The 13,484-nt window shown below is 47.0% G+C and overlaps 2 protein-coding genes across 4 annotated transcripts in view; both read left to right on the top strand.

Annotated features, from left to right (window-relative positions):
* Window positions 1–1,392, top strand: part of LOC148143955 (uncharacterized) — a 190,299-nt gene extending 188,907 nt beyond the window's left edge. The window contains 1 exon segment of the mRNA XM_087975287.1: window positions 471–1,392. Within this exon segment, the coding sequence (XP_087831413.1) occupies window positions 471–1,121 (651 nt within the window). The 3' untranslated portion in view covers window positions 1,122–1,392.
* A 7,642-nt stretch (window positions 1,393–9,034) lies between these two features.
* LOC148143959 (uncharacterized) lies at window positions 9,035–12,679 on the top strand. 3 transcript variants are annotated; one of them, XM_087974526.1, is made up of 2 exons: window positions 9,035–9,117; window positions 10,860–12,679. In XM_087974526.1, the coding sequence occupies exon 2, from the start codon at window positions 11,240–11,242 to the stop codon at window positions 12,110–12,112; it is 873 nt and encodes a 290-aa protein (XP_087830652.1). In that variant the 5' UTR covers window positions 9,035–9,117; window positions 10,860–11,239; the 3' UTR covers window positions 12,113–12,679. The 3 variants fall into 3 exon arrangements, with proteins under 3 accessions (XP_087830652.1, XP_087830651.1, XP_087830653.1); XM_087974525.1 differs by lacking the exon at window positions 9,035–9,117 and adding an exon at window positions 9,131–9,276; XM_087974527.1 differs by lacking the exon at window positions 9,035–9,117 and adding an exon at window positions 9,136–9,266.
* Window positions 12,680–13,484: the final 805 nt, after the last annotated feature.

Here is a 13,484-nt window from a genome sequence, read left to right on the forward strand (position 1 = left end):
TTCAAAATGAACAGATGAAGGCCTTATGCCCGAAATGTTGATTCTCCTGCTCCTTGATGCTGCCTGACCTGCTGTGCTTTTCCAGCGCCGCACTTTTCAACACTGACTCTCCCCCGTCTGCGGTCCTCACTTTCACGTCAATATCTGACAGTCACTCAATCAATTGGGGCAGCCACGATTTTTTATTACAATTCTGTGAGAAGGAGCAAAGCTTTTTAGTTCCTATTTCAGTACATTTTCATTATCAGTGGGACCGGATGAGAGACCCTACTGTTGCTGCGCACTGAGTGTGGAACCTGAAACTGTTATACAGCCTGGAAAGAGGAATTCACAGCAGTGAGGGGCAGTACATGCGTTTACTTGTGGCTGAAGCTTCGGACATGTAGAAACCGTGGAAGTGTGGTAACTGTGGGAAAGGCTTCCGTACTCCGTCTGACCTGGAGATTCATCGGCGCATCCACACCGGGGAGAGGCCGTTTTCCTGTCCCAAGTGCGGGAAGGGCTTTACCCAGGTCTCTGCCCTGCTTAGGCACCAGCGGATCCATACGGGAGAGAGGCCCTTCAGCTGCCCCGAGTGCGGGAAGGCCTTCAGTGATTCCTCCACCCTGCTGAGGCACCAGCAGGTCCACATGGGGGAGACCCCCTTCAGCTGCCCCGAGTGCGGGAAGGCCTTCAGCCGTTCCTCCAATTTGCTGGCCCACCAGCAGGTCCACACGGGGGAGAGGCCCTTCTGCTGTCCCGAGTGTGGGAAGGCCTTCAGCTATTCCTACTCCCTGCTGAGACACCAGCGGGTCCACACGGGGGAAAAGCCCTTCAAATGTTCCGAGTGTGGGAAGGCCTTCAGCTATTCCTCCTCCCTGCTGACCCACCGGCGAGTCCATACAGGGGAGAGGCCCTTCTGGTGTCCCGAGTGCGGGAAGGCCTTCAGCGATTCCTCCTCCCTGCTGACCCATCGGCGAGGCCCTTCAGCTGCACTGAGTGCGGGAAGGCTTTCGCCCGCTCCTCCCACCTCCGGAGCCACCAGCGACTTCATGTACCATCGCAGGGGGACTGACAAAGCGACTGCCGAGTGCAGTTATCGACTGGACTATTTACCCAGTTCTGGGATCTGTTGGGTTTGAATACCACCGCGGCAGATGGCTGAATTGGAATACGGTCAGAATCTAACGATGAAACCATTTTCTGGGGGGGGGGGGAGAGAGAGAGAGAAAACCCCAATCTGATTCACGCCCTTTTTAGGGAAGGGCACTGCCGTTGTGGGAAAGGATTAACTCAGTCGTCCCAGCTGCATCCTTTACCTGGTCTGGCCTACACGTGACTCCAGACCCACAGCAGTCTGTTTCACTCCACACTGCTCCCGTTCCCGGCCCCACGGGTTAAGGCTGTACCAAGGATCCAATTACAAAGGGATAACTCTGTGCTGACCGATAGTAAAGAAAGTGAGGTGGGGTGGGGGGAGGGGAGGGCGGGGGAGTGTGTGCGCTTTGACCTTGAGCTGTTTAAAAAGCTGCTACTTTTTCTACATCATTTTGCTGGGGGGGGGGGATCTGAAGCTGTAACAAAGTTGGGTCACAATAAAGATTACCTGAACTTACTGCTGGACTCAGACTCTCATTGAAAGCTTTGAGCTCCAGATGGTTTTTTGTTTTAAAGCTGCTCATTTCTTCCAGCCTCTTGCACTAAGTTTCTAATGTCGTGTATCAGATGGAGCAGTGAATGAGTAGCTAGTATCATTAGAAATTGTAAATGTTTAAGGAGTCCAGGTACTGCATCGTTTCATCAACATTGTAAAGGTTACTGGCTGCACTGGGAGGTGTGGGCTGTGTTCACTCGAAACTCTTATCTTTAAAATTGAGAATAGGTAAAATGATATATTCAGAAACATCATTGAAATCTAAACGCATTTCAATTTTTTAAAAGAGCTGCTGAAATCTTTATGAAACTTGCACTGGAATATGTGCAGTTAGGCCACAGCTCAGGACAGGCTGTGAGGGGTGAATGACCTATTCCTCATTTTGTGAAATTGGTTTCAACTATGTAGACATAGTTATAGAGTTGTAGAGCCTGAAACAAACCCTTCAGTCCATACCTTAAATGAATCTAGTGGCCCATTTGCCAGCATTTGGCCTATGTTCATCTGTACCCTTCCTATGCATATCCCCATCCAGGTGCCTTTTAAATGTTGTAATTGTACCAGCCTCCACCACTTCTGCTGGCAGTTCATTCCATACACGCACCACCCTCTGCGTGAAAATGTTGCCCCTCAGGTCCCTTTCCCCACTCACCTTCAACCTATGCCCCTTTAGTACTGGACCTTGGGTATTCACCCTATCCATGCCCCTTACAAATGTCTATAATTTTGAGGAGAAAATGAGGACTGCTAATGCCAGACATCATTTTCCACCGCGCCCCCTCCACTTTATCCCAGTCCCGTGCCTTCAATACAGCACGCCCTCTTGACCTGTCCATCAACTTTTCAATCTATCAGCTCCACCCACTTCTCCAACCTATCCATTGCCAAACCGTTACTACCCGATGCCTGGAGGAGGAACACCTCATATTCTGCCTTGCAACCCTGCAACCCCACAGGACAAATGTGGATTTCAATAGTTTCCTCACCTCCCCCACTTTATCCCAGTCTCAAGCCCCCAACGTGTCGCTGCCCATTCTGACCTGTCCATCATTTTTTCCTATCTATCTGCACCATAACCCCCTTTGAACTATCATCTTGCCACCCCAACCCCCACCTCACACACACACACACACCTACACTTACCTTCATCTACCTATGGCATTCTCAGCGACCTTGTCCCCCTACCCCACCCTCTTCCCATTTATCTCTCAGCACCCCCGGCCCACAAGCCTCGTTCCTGATGAAAGGCTTATGCCCAAAATGTCAATTCTCCTGCTCCTTAGCTACTGTCTGACCTGCTATGGTTTTCCATCACCACACTCCCGGCATAATTTTAAGGTAATTGGAGGAAGGTTTCGGGGAGATGTCAGAGTAGGTTCTCTACTCAGATAGTGGTGGCTGTGTGAAATGCACTGTCAACAGTGGTAGTAGAGTCAGATACATTAGGGACATTTAATCGACTCTTGGATAGGTACATGAAAGTTAGTACAATAAATGGTATGTAGGTCAGTCTGATCTTAGAGTAGGATAAAGGGCCGGTACTGCATCGAGTGCTGAAGGGCCTGTACTGTGCTATGTACCTAAGTAGAGTTAAAAGTTTTGTTTTATCAGCAGTACAGTCAGATCCGAGCAAACCAAGGACATGCAGGTCATACTGCGCTTAGACAGAGTGAGGCATATAGGGTTACAGCTGCACAAGAGGTGCGCAGAAGCAAGGTCAACATTGGATTTCAAATTGGAGAGCTCCATTCAGCAGTCTAATAATAGCAGGGAAGAAGCTATTCTTGAACCTGTTGGCACATGTGTTCAAGCTTCTGTATCTTCTGCCTGACAGAAGATGGTGCAGGAGATCATTCCCGGGGTGGGAGGGGTCTTTGAGGTTGGTAGCCTTTCCACGACAACGAGAAGTGTAGATGGATTTCATGGGTGCGAGGTTGGCTTCCGTGATGGACTGTGCTGTGCACACCACCATCTGTAGTTTCTTCCGGTCCTGGGCAGAGCAGTTGCCGTAGCAGGACGTGATGCACCCAGATTCAATGCTTTCTGTGGTGCATCTGTAAATGTTGGTGAGTGTCATTATGGACATGCCGAATTTCTTGAGCATCCTGAGGAAGAAAAGGCGTAGTTGTGCCTTCTTGACCGTTGCATGGGTAGGTTTAGATATTTAGCCACTCCTTTCTCATTATTACTAACTCCTTTTACTTGATGCAGTCACAATCAGTTTCATACCTTGTGCTAATCTCTTTTGAAGGTCTTCTTCAGAAGGATAAAATAATATGAGGGGCAAAGGTAGTGTGCATACATAATATGAAATCTTTAAACTTGAATTCATTTTAAAGAGCACAACAACGTATTTATGGTAAAAATGGGTAAACTTAACAGGTTTTATGAAGGGTGAAAGTGGGAAGTATGTGGAGGTGCATGTTAAAACAGGACCGAGTCTGCATGGCTTTGACAACAGGAGGTCATGTCTGACAAATCTATTAGGATTCTTTGAGCAGGTAATGAGTAAGTTAGACAAAGGGAGAGCCAGTGGACGTGAGCGATTTGGATTTCCAGAAGGCCTTTGACAAGGTGCCGTGCAGGAGGCTGCTAAGTAAGATCAGAGTCCCTGGTGTAGGAGCAAGGTACTGGCACGGATAGAGGATTGGCTGACTGGCAGAAGGCAGAGAGTTGGCATAAAGGGGTCTTTGGAGTTCCAAAGGGGGTCCATGCTGAGAATGCTTGGACAGGCCAGGAGAATGGTCAGAGAAGGGGCAGATGGAATACAATGTGGTAAAGTCTGAGGTTATGCACTTTGGTGGGAAGACCAGAAACAGAGACTGTTTTCAAAATGCGAAAGGCTTCGGAAATGTGAAACAGAAAGGGATTGGGGAATCCCAGCTCAGGGGGAGGATTGTACCATTCATTTCGGGGTGTGTGGAAAGGATCGTACCATTGAGACTTGGGAGGATTGTACCCTTAATGGCTGTGGGGGAGTAAAGGATTATACCATTCAGAGGGGGACGATTGCATCATTCGAAGGTGGAGGGGTGTGGAGGAGGAAAAGGGGAGGGGAGGATTGTACCATTCACATCACGGGGTGTGGATTGTACCATTCACAATTATTTATTTTTATTTTTCAGAATTTCCAGGATACAGGACATATGCCAATTTTCCCCACCAGAAATCGACTGAAACTGGGTGCACTAAAAAAATCCAGCAGGAAGATTATCAGTAAAAAGGTCTCGTTTCGGTCATAGCAGTTATAGACTCAGAGTCACACCGCACAGAAACAGACACTTCAGTTCAACTCATCCATGCCGACCAGATGTTCCAATCTGGCCCAGTCCCAAGTTCCAGCATTTGCTCCATATTCCTCTAAATCCGAACTATTCAACCTTTTAAATGTTGTAATTGTACCCACCTCCACCACTACCTCTGGCTACTCATTCCATACACGCTCTACCTTCTGCGTGAAAACGTTGCCCCATGGTTCCTTTTTAAATCTTTCCCCCTCTCATCTTAAATTTATACCTTCTAGATTTGGACTCCTCCATTTCGGGGGGTAAAAGACCTTGGCTATTCGCCCTATCCGTGATTTTCATGATTTTTTAAACCTCTCAGGTCACCCCTCAGCCGCCTCCACTCCAGGGGGAACAGCCTCAGCCTCGTCAACTTCTCCCTATAACTCAAATCCTCCAATCCTGGCAACATCCTTGTAAATCTTTTCTGAACCCTTTCAAGTTTCACAACATCCTTCCAAGAGGAAGGATGCCGGAATTGTACACTTATTCCAAAAGGGTCCTAAACATTCTCCTGTACAGCCACACCATAACCTCTCAAATCCTATACTCAATACTCTGACCAATAAAGGAAAGTATACCAAACACCACCTTCACTATCCTATCTACCTGCAACTCCACTTTCAAGAAACTGTGAACCTGCTCTCCAAGGTCTCTTTGTTCAACAACACTCCCTAGAACCTTACCATTGAGTGTAGATGTGCTGCTCTGATTTGTTTTTCCAAAATGCAGCACCTCGCATTCATCTAAATTAAACTCCATCTGCCACTCTTCAGCCCATTGGCACATCTGATCAAGATCCCATTGTAATCTGAGGTAACCTTCCTCTTGTTCACTACACCTCCAATTTTGGTGTCATCAGCAAACCTACTAACTATACATCTATGTTCACATCCAAGTCATTTGCATAAAAAAATACAGAAAGGAGTGGACCTAGCACCGATCCTTGTGGCACTCCAGTGGTCATAAGCCTCCAGTCTGAAAAACAACTCTCCACCACCACCTTCTACCTTTGAGCCAGTTCTGTATACAAAGGGCTAGTTCTCTCTGTATTCCATAAGATCTAACCTTGCTAACCAGTCTCCCTTGGGGAACCTTGTCAAACACCTTACTGAAGTCCATATAGATCATGTCCATTGCTCGGCCCTCATTAATCTTCTTTGTTACTTCAAAGCACTCAATCAAGTTTGTGAGACATGATTTCCCATGCACAAAGCCATGCCGACGATCCCTAATCAGTCCTTGCCTTTCCAAATATGTATAAACCCTGTCTCTCAGGTTTCACTCCGACAACCTGCCCACCACCGATGTCAGGTTCTCTGGCTTTTCCTTATCACCTTTCTTCAATAGTGGTACCACGTTAACCAACCTCCAGTTTTCTGGCACCTCTCCTGTGACTATCAATGATACAAATATCTCAGCAAGGGGCCCAACAATCACTTCCCGTAGCCTCCCACAGAGTTCTCTGGTACGCCTGATCAGGTCCTGGCGATTTATCCACCTTCGTGTTTCAAGACATCCAGCACCACCACCTCTGTAATATGGACATTTTTAAAGATGTTATAATCTATTTCCCTACACTCTATATTTTTCATGTCCTTCTCCAGAGTAAACATTGATGCAAAATACTTGTTTAGTATCTCCCCCATCTCCTGTAGTTCCACACATTGACTGCCTTGCTCATCTTTGATGTGCCCTATTCTCTCCCCAGTGACCCTTTTGTCCTTAATGTATTTGTAAAAACACTTTGGATTCTCCTTAACCCTATTTGCCAAAGTTATCTCATGTCCAGTTTTTGCCCTCCTGGTTTCCCTTTTAAGTATACTCCTACTACCTTTATACTCTAAGGATTCACTCAATCTATCCTGTCTATACCTGACATATGCTTCCTTCTTTTTCTGACCCAAACAATCAATTTCTCCAGTCATCCAACATTCCCTACACCTACCAGACATTCCTTTCACCCTAACAGGAATATACTGTCTCTGGATTCACGTTATCTCATTTCTGAAGGCTTCCCATTTTCCAGCCGTCTCTTTACCTGCAAACATCTGCCCCCAAACAGCTTTTGAAAGTTCTTGCCTATTACTGTCAAAATGAGACATTCTCCAATTTAGAATTTCAACTTTTAGATCTGGTCTATCCTTTTCCATCACTATTTTAAAATTAAGAGAATTATGGTTGCTGGCCCCAAAGTGCACCCCCACTGACACCTCAGTCAGCTGTCCTGCCTGATTTCCCAAGAGTAGGTCATGTTTTGCACCTTCTCCATAGATATATCCACATACTAAGTCAGAAATCTTTCTTGAACACGCTCAATAAATTCCTCTCCATTTAAACCCTTAAACCTATGGCAGTCCTGGTCTATGGTTGGAAAGTTAAATCCCCTACCATAACCATATAAGGGGAAATGAGTTTAAAACTGGGCACAATCCTCCAGGTGCAGTTTCAGCAATGCTATGTTTGGTTGCAACAACACTTCCTTCCCTTTATGTTCTATTCCTTTAGCGATCAAAGCGAATGCTGCATTCACTTTCTTACTTATCTACTGTACCTGCATGCTAGTTTTCTGTGACTCATTAATGAGGATACCCAGATCCCTCTGCACCAGATCACCCTAAACCCTCTCTTAGATAATAGGTTGCTTTGCTGGTTTTGTTTTTGATCAAAATGCATGACCTCACACTTATCCACCTTAAACTCCATCTGCCACATTTTGGCCCACTCTCCTAACCTATCCAGATCCATTTGTAAGGTTCATATATCCTCATTGCAATTTACCATCACGCCTATTTATGTGTCATCCACAAATTTGGCAAATGAGCCTTTTATACGTGTATCCAAGTCACTAATGTAGATTGTAAATAGATGGGGTCCAAGGACCCAACCCTGTGGCACCTGACTAGTTACTTCTTGCCATCCAGAAAAAAAACCCATCAATTTGGACTGTCTGTCTTCTGCCCATCAGCCAGCCACCTATCCAAGCTGATAAATCAGCCCATATCGCATATGATCTAACCTTGCGAGTTAACGCTTTCTGTGGCACTTTAGCAAATGCCTTCTGAAAAGCCAGATATATTACATCTACAGGACCCTTATTATCCACTTGTTACATCTATGAAGAACTTAGTCAAATCTGATTTGCCCATCATAAAACCATGCTGACTCTGATGGATAGAGTTTTGACTTTACAAACGTCCTGATATTGCTTCCTTGATAATTGATCCTAACACCTTCCCAACAACAGATGTTAAACTAACTGGTCTGCAATTTCCCACATATTGCCTGCCTCCCTTTCTGAATACAGGCATTACATTAGCATTTTTCCAATCCACTGGAACCATAAGATCCTAAGATATAGGAGCAGAAACTAAGCCATTCAATCATGGCTGAAACGTTTCTCAAATCCATTCTCCCGCTTTCTTTGATCACCTTGACAATCAAGAACCTACCTATCTCTGTATTAAATAAACTCAATGAATCTTTCTCATGTCCAGGGAATTTTGGAATATTGTAACTAATGAATCCACAATCTCCACTGCCACTCCCTTTAGTACCCTAGGATGTCGGCCATCAGGCCCAGGGGATTTGTTTGCCCTCAATCCTAACAGTGTACCTATCGACGTTGATTGTTTAAGTTCTACCTTTTCTATAGCCTTTGACTTGCTCGTTCCAATACGAATGGTACTGCTGTCCTCCAACGTGAAAACTGAGGAAAAGTATTGATTTAGCAGCTCTGTTATTTCAGTGTTCCCCTTATTAACTCACCTGTTTCACCTTCCAAGGAACCAACATTTACTTTAGCGACACTGTTCCCTTTGGCAGACCAACAGAAGCTTTTGATATTTTATGCTAGACTTCTTTCGTAATTTACCTTACCTATTTCTATTCATCTTTGAAAATCCCTTTGTTTGTGTCTGGAAGTTTCCCGATGTTTCAGCTTTCCAAAGGTCTGGAGTAACATTCCTGAACAGGCTGGGGGCGGGGAAAACCAACCCCCATTGTCCCCTATTGGTTGGAGGGCTCCCCAGCCACGCCCCTCAGTTGGTGACGACGTCGTCGGGACCACGCCCCCTGTATGTTGGCGCATGTGCAGTGTAGGTCCCGCGGCCGGACAGTGGCAGTGTTGCTGAGTGTGGGAGAGGAATGGCGCCGGCGGCTGAAGGAACAAGAACAGGAGCCGCTGGAAAAGCTGAGCAGGTCCGGCAGCTCGTGTCGGGAGGAATGTGAGGAGGTGTTTCGGGTCCGGGGATCCTCCTTCAGAACAGGACCAGGTTTCAGGAACATCCCGGGGAGGTCGCCAGGCCCGAGCGCCAAGACCTGGCTCCTGCCCCCGGGGAGAGGAGACAGTGAGACAGGGTAGGATTGGGGACCGCGGGAGGAGGGAGACTGGGGAGTTTATAAACTCCTAGGGGGAGGCCTCAGGCCTCCAATAGAAGCCCCACAGGCCCAGTGTTTACTTCACCGGCGAAGGAGCTCTCGGGTTGCCCGGGCAACCGGCCGCCATCTTTGTGAGGGTCAGGCGCCTGTTGTCTTGGGACGGGGTTGTTGGATTGTTGTATAATATTGATCTCCTCTGTACTTTTAATCTTGAAGATTTTAAAAATGTGCACTGGCTTCAATTTATGAATTCTAAGTACAGAAGCAAAATATAAACATCTCCTTACATGTATCCCAACATGTGCCAAGACTACCTCAAGATTTACTGAGGTGCTGAATCAATAGCTCTTTCCCTTTTGATTAATGAAGGTGGTGCCCAGCAGATTCCTGCACACAGCCTGTTCTGTCAGCCTTTATGGGAGAGATATGATAGCAAAACCGAGACACCCGTGTAGCCAAGTAATCTGAAGTCACACTTTGGTGTTTTAATCGCCTCAAATGCATGCCATTCAGAATAATGTCAAGGCTATAGGGGTACCAGGCTCCCTAAGATAGCCAGGATGGATAACATACAGGAGAGCTGAAGTGTTATCCTTATCAAGCCTGTAACGTCTTCACAATTCTCTAACAAGTTAGTTAAATGCAGTGTCCCCGTCAGAAATCCCATGCAGACTCTTCCTAATCAATCCACCTTTCTCCATGTGACTACTAATTTTGACCAGAATAAGTATTACTGGAAGCTTCTCCACCAAGTTTAAACTGGCAGGTGGGACTAGATTGGGTTGGGATATCTGGTCGGCATGGACAGGTTGGACCGAAGGGTCTGTTTCCATGCTGTACATCTCTATGACTCTATAATTGCTGAGATTAACTTTACAACCTTTCTTAAACCAGGCTGCAATGTTTGCAATTCTCCAGTCTTCTGGCACCTCCTCCAAGTCCCTCCCTTCAAGATTGTTGGATGCATTTCATCAGTGCCTTGTCAAACTTTAAGGACCAAATGCTTATCGAAGACTTCTTTCATGTAAATTTTGAACTCTTGGGAGGTCATGTTGCGGCTGTACAGAACATTGGTTAGGACACTGTTGGAATATTACGTGCAATTCTGGTCTCCTTCCAACGAAAAGATGTTGTGAAACTTGAAAGGGTTCAGAAACGATTTACAAGAATGTCGCCAGGGTTGGAGGATTTGAGCTATAGGGAGAGGCTGAACAGACTGGAGCTGTTTTCCCTGGAGTTTTGGAGCCTGAGGGATAACCTTATAGAGGTTTACAAATTTATGAGGGGCATGTATAGGATAAATAGACAGTCTTTTCCCTGGGTTCAGGTCTGTTTCCATGCTGTACATCTCTATGACTCTGTTGGTTGCATCTGTAAGATCCTGAATCAGCACCTTGAGGAGAATTAGAGTGGAGTGAGAACAGAGGGGGAGAGAGAGTGGGATGTTGCGTTCAATTTTGTGGAATAACAAAAGAAAAGTATAATCTGCAGAAAGTAGAATTGCTTGTTCAGAATTGTTACACTGCACTAAGTGTAATAACTTTTGTAATCTCTTTTTACAGAGTATTTGAAGATCTGAAGACGGAAATTTCAAAATCGCCTTATGTCCGACGCATTGACTCTTCTGCTCCTTGGATGCTGCCTGACCTACAGTGCTTTTCCAGCGTCATACTTTTGAACTCTTGACTCTCCAGCATCTGCAGTCCTCACTTTCACATCAATGTCTGACAGTGACACTGGGATTTTTGACTGTGATTCTGTGAGAAGGAGCAAAGCGTTTGCTTCTGGCTTGAATACATTTTCAGAATCAGTGGGACTGGATGAGAGACCCTACGTTGCAGCGCAGTGAGTATGGAGCCTGAAACAGTTATACAGCCTGGAAAGAGGAATTCACGGCAGGGTGGGGCTGTACCCACGTTTGTGTGCAGCTGAAGCTTCGGCCATGGAGAAACCCGAGGAATCCCGCCCCGTGAAGAAACCGTGGAAATGTGGCGACTGTGGGAAAGGCTTCTGTGCCCCGTCTGCTCTGGAGACTCATCGGCGCAGTCACACCGGGGAGAGGCCCTTCAGCTGCCCCGAATGCAGAAAGGGCTTTACCCAGGCATCTGCCCTGCTGACCCACAGGCGGGTCCACACGGGGGAGAGGCCTTTCAGCTGCCACGAGTGTGGGAAGGTCTTCAGCAATTCCTACGCCCTGCTGAGGCACCAGCGAATCCACAAGGGGGAGAGGCCACTCTCCTGCCCCGAGTGCGGGAAGGCCTTCAGTGATTCCTCCCACCTGCTGACCCACCGGCGGGTCCACACGGGGGAGAGGCCCTTCTGCTGCTCCGAGTGCAGGAAGGCCTTTACCCAGGCCTCTGCCCTGCTAATCCACCAGCGGCTCCACACAGGGGAGCGGCCCTTCAGCTGCCCAGAGTGCGGTAAAGGCTTCAGCGATTCCTCCACCCTGCAGACCCACCAGCGGGTCCACACAGGGGAGAGGCCCTTCAGCTGCTGTGAATGCGGGAAGTGCTTTACCCAGGCCTCTGCCCGGCTGAGACACCAGCAGTCCCACACCGGGGAGAGGCCCTTCAGGTGCCCCGAGTGCGGGAAGGGCTTTGCCCGGGCCTCCAACCTCCAGACCCACCAGCGGATCCACACGGGGGAGAGGCCCTTTAGTTGTCCCGAGTGCGGGAAGTGCTTTACCCAGGCCATCACACTTCAGAAACACCAGCAGGTCCACATAGGGGAGAGGCCCTTCAGTTGCCCCAGGTGCAGTAAGGTGTTCACCTGCTCCTCCTACCTGCAGAGGCACCAGCAAGTTCACGTGCCATAGCAGGGGCATTGAAGGAGTGACGGCTGAGTGCCATTATTGACTGGAGTATTAACCCAGTTCCAGGGCCTCCTGGGTTCGAATCCTGCTGTGGCAGATGGTGAAATTGGAATTCAGTCAGTAATCTGGAGTTCCAAGTCTAATGATGAAGCCATTTTTGGGGGGAGGGGGAAGAAAACCCCCATCTTATTCACTCACGTCATTTTTCGGGAAGGAAACTGCCGTTGTGGGAAAGGATTCACTCAGTCGTCCCAGCTGCATCCTTTACCCTGTCTGGCCTATGGTTGACTCTACACTGCCTTCCACCGCCCCCCCACCCCCACTCCCTTCTCTTCCCCACTGGGCCCCTCCCTCTCCCCAGCAAATGAACAGGGAGAAACCTACTTGGATATAGAGTATACGTTGAAATTGCTGAATGAGGCAATACTTCCTACAGGTTAAGAAAGGGAGTGTGTGCACTTTGACTTTGAGCTGTTTTTAAATAAAAAGCTACTTTTTCCACGCCTTTTTGCTGGGGGGAATCTGAAGCTGTAACAAAGTTGTGTCACAATAAAGGGTTACCTGAACTTACCGCCAGGCTCAGACTCTCATTGAAGGCTTTGAGCTTCAAATGGTTTTTGTTTTAAACCTGTTGATTTCTTTCAGCCTCCTGCACTAAGTTTCCAATGTCGTGTATCAGATGGAGCAGTGAATGAGTAGCTAGTATCGTTGGAAATTGCAAATATTTCAGGAGTGCAGGTACTGTTTCGTTTTATCGGCATTGTAAAGTTTACTGGCAGCACCAGGAGGTGTGGGCTGTGTTAATTAGAAATGATGTGGAGTTGCTGGTGTTGGACTGAAGTGGATAAAGTTAAAATCTACACAACTCCAGGTTATAGTCCCAACAGATTTATTTGGAAGTGCTAGCTTTTGGAGCGCTGCTCCTTCATCGGGTAGCTGTTGAGCAGGATCATAAGACATAGAATTTATGGCCAAACATTACAGTGTCATGCAGTTGATAAGATTTCCTGAACCAGTCCAGTTGCAATTCAGTCTTTCATCTTTTAGAATGGGTTGCAGGTTTCGGTTCATTAACATGTATATCCCAGAACTACTTTTAAGTCACATTCTCCCGATGACTTAAGATTTTATAGAATTAGGTGACCTCTCAGCTCAGACAATGCAAGAAAGGTGTGAGGTTCAAGTCTGTCTGTATCCCAGTCCTGAGTCACATATGTTCTATTACCAAAGTAGGAATTTATAAAATATTACATAGATTGACTGCCTGCAGATTGTGTTTTGCTCAAATAGCACAATGTATCTGCAAATGCAAATTCACTGCATAGGTTTGTGTGTGTGTGTGTGTGTGTGTGCGCATGAGAGAGACAGTGTGTGT

Source organism: Chiloscyllium plagiosum, unplaced genomic scaffold, assembly GCF_037043375.1.
Source record: "Chiloscyllium plagiosum isolate Xiang-an unplaced genomic scaffold, Cpla_swu_hap1 HiC_scaffold_27, whole genome shotgun sequence".
Taxonomy (NCBI): domain Eukaryota; kingdom Metazoa; phylum Chordata; class Chondrichthyes; order Orectolobiformes; family Hemiscylliidae; genus Chiloscyllium; species Chiloscyllium plagiosum.